At 37.1% G+C, this 13,248-nt stretch overlaps 2 protein-coding genes across 3 annotated transcripts in view; one reads left to right on the top strand and one right to left on the bottom strand.

Moving 5' to 3' along the window:
- The first annotated feature begins 1,717 nt into the window (after window positions 1-1,717).
- Window positions 1,718-6,844, top strand: dct (dopachrome tautomerase). Its single transcript, XM_062432365.1, has 8 exons — window positions 1,718-2,006; window positions 2,142-2,441; window positions 2,984-3,084; window positions 4,009-4,175; window positions 4,332-4,511; window positions 5,189-5,324; window positions 5,419-5,620; window positions 6,669-6,844. The coding sequence occupies exons 1-8, from the start codon at window positions 1,718-1,720 to the stop codon at window positions 6,842-6,844; spliced, it is 1,551 nt and encodes a 516-aa protein (XP_062288349.1).
- A 373-nt stretch (window positions 6,845-7,217) lies between these two features.
- The window catches only part of LOC133993420 (glypican-6-like), a 90,722-nt gene continuing 84,691 nt past the window's right edge, over window positions 7,218-13,248 (bottom strand). For both annotated transcript variants that reach the window (XM_062432362.1, XM_062432363.1), the window contains 3 exons: window positions 12,914-13,050; window positions 11,701-11,876; window positions 7,218-10,813 (listed from right to left, as the gene is read on the bottom strand). In XM_062432362.1, coding sequence (XP_062288346.1) covers window positions 10,608-10,813; window positions 11,701-11,876; window positions 12,914-13,050 — 519 coding nt within the window. In that variant the 3' untranslated portion in view covers window positions 7,218-10,607. The remainder of the gene's footprint in view (window positions 10,814-11,700; window positions 11,877-12,913; window positions 13,051-13,248) is intronic.

The raw sequence follows: 13,248 nt of genomic DNA, 5'->3' as shown, positions 1-13,248 counted from the left end.
GTTAAAAACACACACAGACAAAAAGTAAATGGTAATGAAAGGGAATGATAAGTTAATTTGTTGTTTTTTTTAAACATTTTTAATAAGTAGAATTTTATTTTATTTTTCTACCCTCATCCATGCCACTCCAGTTCAAGTCAAGTTTAACTTTATTCAAATCAATCAGTGTTTCATAGATGACTGACAATCTGATTATAAGACGGAACAAATGTAAATAGTAAAACAATCTGAGACCAGTGCAAACGAGAAACAAAAATCATGACAATGTAATAAAAAAACCCCAAGTAAAATAGAATTAAAAAAAAACACTGACAGAATACATAAGAGGGAAACAATATTTTTGAATAAAAAGAGGGAATTAACTGGGTTGTGGGTGATAATATATATATTTATAGATGCAAGAAACAACATGCACAAAGAAAAAGTACACATAGATAATAATGGAACATAATCCATAAACAGTATGAATATGCATATTTCAGTGTCATATGTGTTAACATAGTGTTAAATGAGTCATTTCGTCACATGGAATCTGTCACACACGAGTCTTTGTCACAGTTAGAATCAATATACAGTCAGCTCTTCTGCCTTGAGGGCGTTTTCATGGTTTACTTTTTACCAGAGAGCAGACTTTAAGCCCTTTGTTCGCAAAAGATCATGCCAGTGTCTTAAGACTGTTTTATTCTACTTACAGTAAATAACATATGATAGCATATTACAAAACTTCTAAACTCTTAAGGCACATAATTTACGCTTGCATTGTAATGTAGGTGTCAGTGTAGACAGATTTTTTTGAGAAGTTTATCCTTGGATGTCACAGTAAGCTGTATATTTCAAATAATTCCTTAAAATTCATTATGTTATAGCCATATACCAGTATGGATATAGTGTGTGAAAGATAACTCACTGTTCTTTTACACTACAACTTTAAGTCTTGTAATTTCTATATTGCTCTTTTGTCACTTTACATGCACAGCATAGAGTGTAAGCTGATACCTTTCTGACAAGAGTAAAGAGGGTGGAAAGACTGATTAGTGTCACAAATTAGCTTCAAACAGAATGGCTACAAAAAACAAACTCCAAAAACCTCTATCTGGATTCAAGTGATTAGCCCCCCACTGATTTACTCAAGAGATCTAGGGGCACTAGATCAAATTTGTACTTTATTTAATATACTTATATATAAATATAATATATATTCTCTGTTTGTATTTGACCAAATAGCTCTACAGGTTCTCATCTGTTCTGTTTGATGCAAATCAGATGTCTGTGTTGTTCTCTATTTTCTAATTGACTTAAAATATCAAATGAGAAACATTTTCCCCTGATGGTACAAAGTGGCTGAGTAAAACTTTATGGTTTCCTCAGGCAGTTTTATTGGTATTCATTCAGATCTTCCAGTCCACAGCCCTGCTGTCAGGTGATCATCACAAGACCGGATGGCTTAATCCTCCTCAGCTCTACAAAAGCATGAACAGAAATCAGTGGCTTTCTAACTGTGCATGTAACCAACTGGAACACAACATGATTCAGCTTTAAGTGTTGTCTCCGCAGCTGTTAAACTATCACTGTATCTAATTTGAAGATACACAAAGGGGGACCATAGCAGAGTGAGATTCCACACTTTGCTGGGGGAACTAATTGACCACATTACAGCTGAAAGTTGATCTACAAACTGATTTGTTACCATTGACTGGAAGAAACGAACAGGTAAATGATGATGAATGCACTGGGTCTCGGCCTTCTTTGTTTACTTCTCTGGCCTGAAGCTGCAGAGGCTCAGTTTCCTCGAGTGTGTTGCACCGTGGAGGGAATCCAGTCCAAGCAGTGCTGCCCTGCTCTGGGCTCTGATCCTGACAACGTGTGTGGCTCTCTGTCCGGGAGAGGAAACTGCTCCGCTGTTCGATTCGACAGCAAACCCTGGGGAGGACCCTACAGGCTGAGAAATGTTGATGACCGAGAGAGGTGGCCGACCAAATTCTTCAACCAGACTTGCAGGTGTACTGGTGAGTCGTGTGTACTTTTATTAACATGCTTTGTCAGAGAGCAGCTGAAGGAGAACTAGATTCAGTTGGGCTCATCTTAAACATGGACCATCACCAACATGATTTGACACCTTTAGTTTGCCCACTGTATTGCAGGTAACTTTGCAGGATTTGACTGTGGTCAGTGTAAGTTTGGCTGGACTGGACCAAACTGTGACTTGAGGAAAGCCCCTGTGGTACGAAAGAACATCCACTCCCTGACCCCTGAAGAGCTCGCAGAGTTCCTTAATGCTCTGGAACTGGCTAAGACCACCATCCACCCAGACTACGTGATTGCCACCCAGCACTGGCTGGGACTCCTTGGACCAAATGGAACTGAGCCCCAGATTGCCAACATTTCAATCTACGACTTCTTCGTCTGGCAACATTACTACTCTGTCCGAGACACTCTGCTTGGTAAATGAGCACGGTCACATTTCTTGTTATATAGCCATAATAAGTTCACAGTTAGTTCATGGTGTTGACTCTGTTTATTATGAATATTATGGGGATATTATAATCATAGAAATATAATAACATAGGAATATATTAATATGAATGTCACAATTTATTTAAATGAGTTCTGGTGATGTATGACAAATACTGATCATATATATGAGCTATATGACATTTTTGTAGCCCAATTAAATATGGCTGCAGATAAGTACAGTGAGTTAAATATGAGTTGGATCACTGATAATGTTTTCCTTACTATTTCATGACAGTTATTATCTTAATAGTTGTGTGGTCATGTAATTTTAAAACATATTCCCATTTGTAATTGTAGATTTTGACCTTAAAATTCAAACTGTAAAAATAATGTAGATATTATGTTGTTGTCTACTTTAATGTTATCAGTTAGACAAACTAATTTGCTTTCCTTTACAAATAATAGTGTGTTGTGCAAATTATTGCCTTCTGAATCCTACATGAAAGTCAAACATGTAATTTCTCTGTAGGTCCTGGGCGTCCATTCAAAGGCATTGATTTCTCACACAAAGGACCAGCATTCATTACCTGGCACAGATATCACCTGCTCAGCTTGGAGAGAGAGCTACAGGTATGTGTCATTTTCTGAAAAAAATAACACATTTATTGCATGACTGGGTCAGGTCAATGGCATGCCAGTACTGTATGTTATAGAAGTGCTTTTTTAAATTATTAGACCAAACTGTTGAGAAAATATTAGTAGACGCTTGTTACTGAGGGAATATACACGGTCGCCCATAAAGTTGGAATAAAATATTTTTTACTTCTTCTGATGAAATGATTGTGACAATGTGATTTATTCTTGATAGATACAGTGTATATATTCTCAAAATTGTATTGATCAATCTCATTGCACCTGGTCAAAGGTGATATGTATGAATAGAAAATAAAAAGAGGAATGTGTCTGAAAACAAAATTATTCCAACTTTATGGGCGACCGTGTATATTCATTTTAATTGTGTTGCTACCCCATTTATAATATTCCCTTTTGTAGTTAATTTTACATCATAAATTGGGTTATTGTGTAATACATATACATACGTTTCTCTCGAGATAATTTTTGTACAGTTTATCCTTTCTGTTAAATGATCAATAACATAGTACAATAACAATAGCAAATACATACCAGATACTCATTCACTCTGCCTTAAAGAACAGATAACCTAAAACAAATTTAATTTGTGTCACATACTGAAAGATACTTTTTTAATGCCACAGTCTTCCCTTCAGCACAATCTGGGGAAAAAAACACAATATATTTATATTTCTTCAATAGATGTAGACAATTTTGTAGATGCAGTCTATTGGGCCAAAAAAGGAAGAATGACAGATGATAGATGACAATAGAGTGACAGGGAAACCTTGGGAAGAAAAGGAGAAGATATCATGCAAGTCACATTGACAATAACAATGAGAACTGGTATTGGGCCTAAAAAGTCCACACTTATTATACTTACGTCAATATCATATAATAAAATGTGTCTATTCCCTGCAGAGACTGACTGGCAATGAAAACTTTGCAGTCCCTTACTGGAACTTTGCCACGGGGCAGAGTGAGTGTGATGTCTGCACAGACTCTCTGCTAGGGGGGCGAAACCCAGACAACCCCTCCCTCATCAGTAACCAATCCAGATTCTCCACATGGGGGGTGGTGTGTAACAGGTTGGCATAAATTATTGACAGAAGGGGAAAAGACTCAATAGTTGAATTATAATGAAATAAACATTGTGGGGTAAATGTATGTGTTTTGATTGGCATAAATCTGTAAAATATTTAATTGTTGTTGATTGTTGACTGTTTTTTTGGGGGGTTTTTCAGTTTGGATGACTACAATCGCCTGGTGACTCTTTGCAATGGCACCGGTGAGGGTTTCATTCAGAGAGGGATAATGGAGCAAGCTAATGCATCTCTGCCCACTATGACTGACATAAGAAGCTGTCTTGGAATCAGGGACTTTGACAGCCCTCCCTACTTCACCAACTCATCCTTTAGTTTTAGGTACAAATCTGCTGCTCGGCATCAGTAATCATTTTAAATTTATACCTACTATGTCAATCTCACTAATGTGGTCTGCAATTCTCTGGGTTCCACTGGAACCTGAAGGATAAGGCTGGCAATTATCTATATTTTTCTTGTTGTCATCTGCAGAGCCAAGCAATTAACTGATCTTATTCACGTATTAAGTTTTGTGTGTGTATCCAAAGCCTGATATGTATCATTCCTCTGTGCTGTAGACCTCCATTATTGTCCAAAAACCTTTTAAAAACCTTGATGAGCCACATGACATGTCAAGAACATGTCATCCAGTGCAATGTCTCCTAAGAATAATAAAAGCAATCAGGTTTTCAGTCTCCGGAGAGTAGTTCAGTGTAAGGCTGACGCACATGCACAGGAAGCAGTTTGAATGGTTTGGAACCCCTTTCTAAACAAGCTAACATAATGGTAATCTTCTGGGTGAAGGACAGTTTTTGGACAACAATGGAGGTCTACAGCACAGGAAGAAGATATATCAGGCTTTGGATACAAACATAATACTTGTAAGTAGGATCAGTTCATATTTGGTTTGGTTCTGTATATAAGATTTATTGACCAAAAACATAGGAGCCTTATCCCTCAGGTTTTAAGAGACCCTGACTGAAGTACTGTTTATAATTATTATGTTCTGTAACACACAGAAACGCTCTTGAAGGGTACGATAAACCAGACGGAGAACTGGATGAATCAGTCAATAACCTTCACAACCTCGTACACTCCATGCTCAATGGAACCAGCGCTTTGTCTCACTCCGCAGCCAACGACCCCATCTTTCTGGTCAGAATCTGATTTCAGCTTTTATTATGAAATGACATGGTTAGATTTGTTGACATAAAAATCAACAATGTTTTTCTGGTTTTGTGCCTTTTAGGTTCTCCATGCTTTCACTGATGCCATTTTTGATGAGTGGATGAAGAGGTTTGCTCCATCCAACGCCACCTTCCCAGATGAGATGGCCCCCATTGGTCACAACAGAGACTACAACATGGTTCCATTCTTCCCTCCGATCACTAATGAGGAGATCTACATCACATCTGAGCAGCTCGGATATTCCTACTCCATTGCCATAGACGGTGAGCAAATTAGTTTATATAACCTTTGATAGAAAGTAGTAGTGGAATTTAACTAAGTACATATACTCAAATATTGTACTTAAGAAAAGTTTCGAGTATTTCTATTTTATGCCACTTAATACTTCAACTTCACTTCATGGATTTGTCAGCTATAGTTACCAGTTATTTTACAAATTAGGATTTTACACACACAACATATAATAAGCTTATAAAATAGGATGTTACAGATAAAACTACCCAATAATATACAAAGTAGTTAAAACCAACTCAGCCCAACCAACTACAATAGTAACATTACTCTTACATTAATTCATTAGAAACAAGTCTATGATATAATATATTCTACATTTTTATGCATTGGGTACTTATTTTGATTCTTTAAGTATGTTTTGCGAATAATACATAGAAAGTTTAAATTAAGTACCATTTTCAATGCAGGACATTTACTTGTAATAGAGTATTTTCAAACTGGTACTTCAACAAAAGGATCATTAGACTTTATCAACCACAACTACAAAGGCACAAAGTAATCTCTGACATTTACTGGGCTCTAGACGTTCTCTCTTCCAACACAAGTTTCTGGCACAGACTGCTCGTCCCCACTGTTTTGCTAATGGAAACCTATTATTGAGAGAACGTTTTTTCTTTTCTACTGTAGATGTGAACGCTGACTTAATAAAGCAGAAACCCAAGAGGAAAAATGTTGTGAATGCATAACATCATGGTGCAAAATACTGTAATTATCATGCTTTTCTATGTTTGTTTATTTTTTAGCTTGAGAATAAATGTTTGCTAATAGCAAACATCGGCTGTTTTCTTGGGCAATTCAGTGTTGTGAAATTGCCACAAGAGGGTTTAGGCTCAAGCCACAAGTGTCATTTCATAGCTGAGTAATACTGAGTCACTGATGCTGATTCACTGCTCCACATCTTTCTTTTTATGTGGGAGCAAAAACCTTTAACATTTTGTTTTAACACAAATAATGACATTTACATAGTGTGCTTGCTGCAGAAAGGTTTCTATGAATATCTCTACTTCATCTTTACAGATGCAGATGGAGGCCCCACTGTGTTTGTGCTGGGCTCCACTCTTGGGGGAGTCTTCATTGGTCTCCTGGTGCTTCTTCTTATCTTTGTGCTCTACCTGCGTCAACGGAAAAACAGAGGCTTTGAACCCCTAATAAAAGCAGACTTCACAAATAGGAAGTACACAGAGGAAGCCTAGATTTCACCAGTTGCTTTGAAAAGCACCTCAGCACCCAGATATGCCTAAAAGAGATTGAGCAGGCAATCTAAAATGCTCTGTAAAACAAGAGGAAAATATTAAACGCGTAGAAGAATGACACTAGTACTTTTTAGATATTAAATATAATTTTGTATTAAAATCATATTGCGAATCATGTACTATTCATTCAAAAATATTGATTGAACCTTACTCCAAGTTTCTACTGAAACCAATCAAAATGCATATATACTTTAAGTGGTGTGGAAACAATCTTTTTTTACCAAGGCTTGACCTCATTTCTAGCACTTTCCCTCAGTATTATGTGCCTTATACAGTTTGTTCAACAGTCACCACAAATGCAAATCTATTGGAATGTTTTTAATAAATATTTATTCTCAAGAACAGTAACAAAACACAATGCAATCATCTTAATTGCACTGAAAAACAGTAAGGCATATTTTCTCATCTGGTTCTTCACCCTTTGCAGTTTGAAGTTATATTCAAACTCCAAACAAACTGACTTCCTTAGGATTTAAATTCAAACAGCAATGCATTGATTGTAAAAAATGTTGACTTACAGCACAGCCTTTCCTGCTAATTCTATTTTTCAGATAATGTGTCTGACCGGACCTCAATTTTCAATATTTTATTGCAAAAATATTCAATGATACAAAACATAAAAAGGGCATCCTGCAAGATCAATATTCATAATAAAGAATCCTTTTAAATGACACATTTGATATATTTTCTATATATTTTTGTCTTTGTTATGTTGATGCTGATTTAAATGCAATAAAGTAAAAGCTCAACAATTATTCATTGATATACTGCAAAAAGGGTATGACACAGGCTAATTCCTTGGATAAGTAAGATTAGCTGGCCTGGTGGTTATGGAGCTGACGGGCTCTCAGAGAACAGTGGACATACATACAGGCTGGTTTTGTCCGCCCCCCTCAGCAGTGCCAGGCCTCTCACATTCTCTGTAAGTACGCTCTACTGAGGAGCTCCAGCGGAGCATTCAGCCCTGTCCAGTCTCCACAGATTCTCATTTCACAGGTGACTGTGGTCGGCTTCAAGCCTGTCTGTGCTGCAGACATAACCATTCAAGCTTTACAGATACATTTAGGGACCCTTTCTTTGCATTTCCAGTAACCACTGTGTTCCGTTTGCTACTTCTTCTCTTTAATAATTCCCCTCACCTTTTACATCATTGTGGGAATGAATTTCCAGAAATTTTGAGACTTCCAACTTGGCTTTTTAATACTGTTTGACAGTATTTCACTTTTGTTGCTGTTCAAGTACTACGGTGCACATTTTAATAACTGTTTTATCCAAACCGTTACAGAATAAGCTTTGGCTATTTAATAACACACACAAAAGTGGCACTTTATGGAACTTGTCTTTGTTCTTGCAATTCCTGTATATGCAAATCCAGGATTTCTGGATCTTCTGACAAAATCAAATTTTTGTGGAAATACTTCTGAGGAGGCAGCAGAAAAATTATAAGCCCTAATGCCGTAAATTAATATAGAGATTACAGCACAGGAGCAGCAAGACTTCATTTGGTGACGGCGATTCTGTATTGAATGGATGTATTCTTCCTAGTGCAATGTACATGTACATTTAAACATATACAGAACACTACTTTACTGTGTATGACTTCCTTTATAATGCCAGTAGTATCTCATTATTGAGTGTCTTTACATGTAGGTCACTTAATGCAGAAACCTGGACAACCACTCACTTAATGTAGACATAAACCCTAATGACAAAGAAACAGAAATGTAGTAATTAGGGGTGTGACGAGATCTCGTATCACGATCACGATCGCGAGACAAAACGCGACGATATTTCTCGTCGACGTGAATTTTGTCTCGCAAAGCTATAATTAAGGGGCGCACCAAAAAAAAAAAAAAAAAAAAAGACGATCGGTTTTCTATCGCTCATTCGCACGCCATTTCTTCTTTTTATAATGTCACGTGTGGATCATTAACCTTGTTGCAGCTTCTACCTGCTGAGAAGATCTCAGTCAGAAGTAGGAGATGAGGAGAGGAGCAGCGGTAAGTTGACCTCAGGTCTCTACACTGAAGCCTGAAGTAGGAGGAGCAGGGAATCTAGCGCACCTATGGAAGCCTAATGATGCAAAAAGTAAAAGGAGTCACACTACCAAATTATAACAATTTATATGTTGTTCTACTTGTGTATTTATGTGATACAGGATTTGTGCAATTTACTTTTATTTCTGTTTTTTTTTATTAGCAATATGTTATAATTTGTGATAATTGGATTCTTTATTTAATTTATATTTATATATGAGAATTGTTTCTACTCTTTACAATTTACGTTTTAGTATTTGTGATTGTATCTAACTTTTGTATTTATGGTTGTTATTTCCATAAATACCAAAATTATCCATCTATAAAATATCTATCTATATGGGGAAACCTTTTACAGTGCTCCATACTGCATATAATAATTATATATTTTGAAAGAAAAAAGTGATTCATTACAAGCTGATTAGTTCAAACATTTCAATTCAATTTCCATTTTGTGAATTTTAAATAAACAAAGTCATGTATTTCCTTATTAAAGTTTTCTTAAAAATATAGTTAAAATCTTGTTTCGTCTCGATCTCGTGAACCCAATATCTCGTCTCGTGAGCTGAATGTATCGTCACACCCCAAGTAATAATGTAAATCATTCTTTATACTGTTTATAAGTGATAATTAGAATTTGTTAAGCCCTTTCAAACATGAATGAATTGATTGCATACCAGGCCGTGCACCCCACAACAACACAGAACCAACATGACTATCTTGGCACTGCTGTATGACGGTAACTGCTCCGTAATAATTCTGTCCAAGTTGTCTACTCCAAAAGCCAAATCTATAAAACCAGCATGATATGAAAATATTTCGCAGATAATTAATTTGTTGCGAGGCAAATGAGTATATAAAAATGTCGGTCTTATCGCTTTTAACAAAGTGTGAGTTTAACACATGAGCACAAGGAGGCTGTTCAGCCATTTGAGTGAACAGCTAGGAGCACAGCAGATCCATGATCAACCCGTGATATACTGAAACCTAAAAATCTTAACAAACATCGTGTTGACATTACTGTAAAACAGAAGATGAGATTCAGTGGCAGCATCTGATTTAAACAACAATTTGGCATGTGATTTAATGACAATGGAACAAGGAACAAATTAAAACTTCAATTAATTAAAAGGTGGAAACAACATGTTCCTGAATTTTTCTGATTTAGATCATTATCCTTTGTGTTTGTTTTAAAATATAATATTCAACATAGAGTAAACTTATTGTGTCTCTTTTAGATGCATCAATAACCACATTCTCAACATTGTTCAACACACAAACAAATTCTGCTTTTAAAAAAACCCTTAAAACAATCAAAGTGCGTGTTATATTTTTCCACACGGAGACCTACATTAATACCTGCAATATGTGCAAGAAATACTTTTTCTTTTCAATCTCTGAAGCAGAGTTTGTTGGCATCTGTGTTAGATGGTGAAGTGATGCCACAAACGATCAAGTCTACGGATGGCACTGCATGATCTTTGGGAAAGTGGGAAATCATGATGCATGACTGCTCTTTTTTCAGAGCAGACTCCTTTAGCCTCGAGGCTGTTAGCCTCAATACTGTTTGCTCGACTGTAGCTCCAATCTGCCTGAATACAAAAAACTGCAAAAGAAAAAAAAAAAAAATTAACCCTGCTGTCCATGTTTAGCCAGCTCCTCCAGCATTATCTCCATTGTCGGTAGAGTGCCAGGGTTGAGAGGGCCAGCATGGTTGGCAGGGCTACAGAGGGTGCACAGAGCAGGGCAGAGCCATCCACAGGGCCGCTCCGGTCGGCTTCCACTACTGGGGCTTCACTGGCAGCAGCGTCCATGTCTGTGGGGTAGACCTCTGTGTAGCCGCTGCCACTGCCCGAGCCACTGCCTTCATCGCCTGCAACATGATAACAAAACACAAGCAAGACTGAGCATGTCTCTGAAAATGTAGTGTTTTGTTTGTATTGTAGCTTAACTTTTATTTTTTTATTATTTACAAAAAAGTGAAAAAGTAAAATAGGAAACATTATACAATATCAGTCTGACTTGTGTACTTTCTGTAATCCCAATGTGACTGCTGAGCAAAACCTTTTTTCTTTGATGGTTACAATATATTTTAGGGTATTAAAAAGGAATAGTTTTTCCTTTTCTTGCCGAGAGTTAGTTGAGAAAATTTATACCACTCTCAGATCTGTCAGGCAAACATAAAGCTACAGCCAGCAGTGAGCTAGCTCAGCTTATCACAAAGTCTGGAAAAAGGGGGCAATGGGTAGTCTGTCTCTGTCCATAGGTAACAAAATCTGCCTAACAGCAGCTCTAAAGCTCACTAATTAACATGCAGCACAGATTACGATTTTATGGGTCGAGGTTTTGCCTGTTTACAATATTTATGCTAACTTAAGCCAACGTAAACATAAGCTTGTGAGTGTAAATGGAGTGTAAATGGAGGACACTTAATGTGCTACTAGTTCCACAAATGTCTTCATCAGGGTTTCACAAACCTTGATGAAGACTTTGGATTGTAGGCATTGTTGTTTACCACACACTTCCTGTGTTGGGTATTTACTCCTTTAGTGACTTCTATGGTTTCACTGATGCTGATTACCTCTGCCTCAAGGTTAGGTATCAAAAAGTAGACAGCTTATCAAGATGAGTGACAAGTTGGAGCATGAATTTGTCCAGCTAGGGCAGGGAAGGTGACATCAAAAATAGATTTTCCAGCTAAAGAAAATAAGGCACATGTTATCTTGTGTGCCTGTGTGGGAAAATTGGCAAATTGCTTACTTGAGTCCTGAAAGTAGATGTCATTGCCATTATAGGCATTTTTCAACTTGGTGGTCATCACCCTCAGAGCCATGATCTGCTGACGGATTAAGGTGTCTGGGCGGGTGATGTCCACACCCACCTCGGGGTTATTCAACTGGTTGGTCAGTCCATCCTTTTGGACTTCAGGGAAATACCTTTCAGATTGAGAAAAAAGGAAAAGGCTTGTTAAAAGGACAACAAATCATGTGAGCGCTCAGTAATCAAAATAATATTTATGTCAACCTTATTATGAACTCTGAGCTTTTTGACTTGCAAAGAATACTCATAATGAGAAGTCTTAAGACCAGAGAAAAGGTGGTTGGAATACACAAGTGTTTTCATTTTTGGTTCTCACACAGCATGTGAGAATAGCTCTGTGAGTACGAAATGATGTTGGAACAATGAACATTTGACCTAATCATGTTTGGCAACGTTCTGACATACTTGTGAGATATTTTTCCAGGGAAAACATGTCAGCTGCCTGTGATCCTATTTGATATATAAGAAGCAAATCATCATGTGAGGGCATTCCACAAATCGTTCCACACAACAGCATTTGTTTCCCATAAGCCCAGGTCACTGTGGGTACTAAAAACATCGGAAATCTCTGACAGACTTATAAGAGGTAACATTTAATGTCCTTGACTAATTTCACTGATGTTATTTTTTAACCTTTATAGAAAACAGAAGTCAGATCCCATGTGGGGTAAAATTATTAGCTTTAAGGTTTATTTAAATGATTTAAAATATGAATGCTGAACATATTTTGATCATGCTGATGACCTCGGTAATAGCTGCAGGCATGAGGAACATTTGCGCAAACATTTTCCTTGAAAATAAAATTGAGATGAACAGTGAAGCATTGTGCTGGTTGCACTAATAAAGGAGAATGAAAATACAATTTTATACACAATAATGAAATCAGCAGCAAAGCATATTCCACCATATATTAAAGGGCGTATCCACAACAACCCAAAAATATTTGAGGGATCATGAGAGTCCCGTATGTTTAGCTGACAAATCGCTGTCAAAGAATGCCAAACTCTTGCACTGCTGAGTCTAAATCGGTAAAATAATCTGATCCTTAATTCTAGGATTAGACTGATTAAAATGGATTGTGTTGAACAGACTTTGGACTTCTAAGTAACCTTTAAAATCAGCCTGCATTAGCCCCTGGCACCGGTAACCTTACCTGCCCTTGGTGTGTCCATTCCAGCACTCCTCATCACTGGCATTTCCAGCGGTCACTCTGTCCTCGACGCACATTGCCTCAGGCAGGCTAGACCAAAATTTCTTGGACAGTTTCAGTTTTTCTTTTATGTCAACCACCTAAGCAAAGACAGGGAATGTTACGAGGGAGAAAAGAAAGCCTTGTATAAACACAAATCAAACCAGTGATTCAGTGTACATATTATATGTACTTTATACAAGAAATAATACACTAAAAATGCAGAGGATAGAAAATGATTTAAGGAGAAACATTAATTGGTTGCACATTTGTAACCACTTTCGAGGACATTATTTCTT

This window comes from Scomber scombrus, chromosome 13 (assembly GCF_963691925.1).
Source record: "Scomber scombrus chromosome 13, fScoSco1.1, whole genome shotgun sequence".
Lineage (NCBI taxonomy): Eukaryota > Metazoa > Chordata > Actinopteri > Scombriformes > Scombridae > Scomber > Scomber scombrus.
Note: the sequence above shows the minus strand (reverse complement) of the source record. Positions and strands in the feature narration are given on the sequence as shown.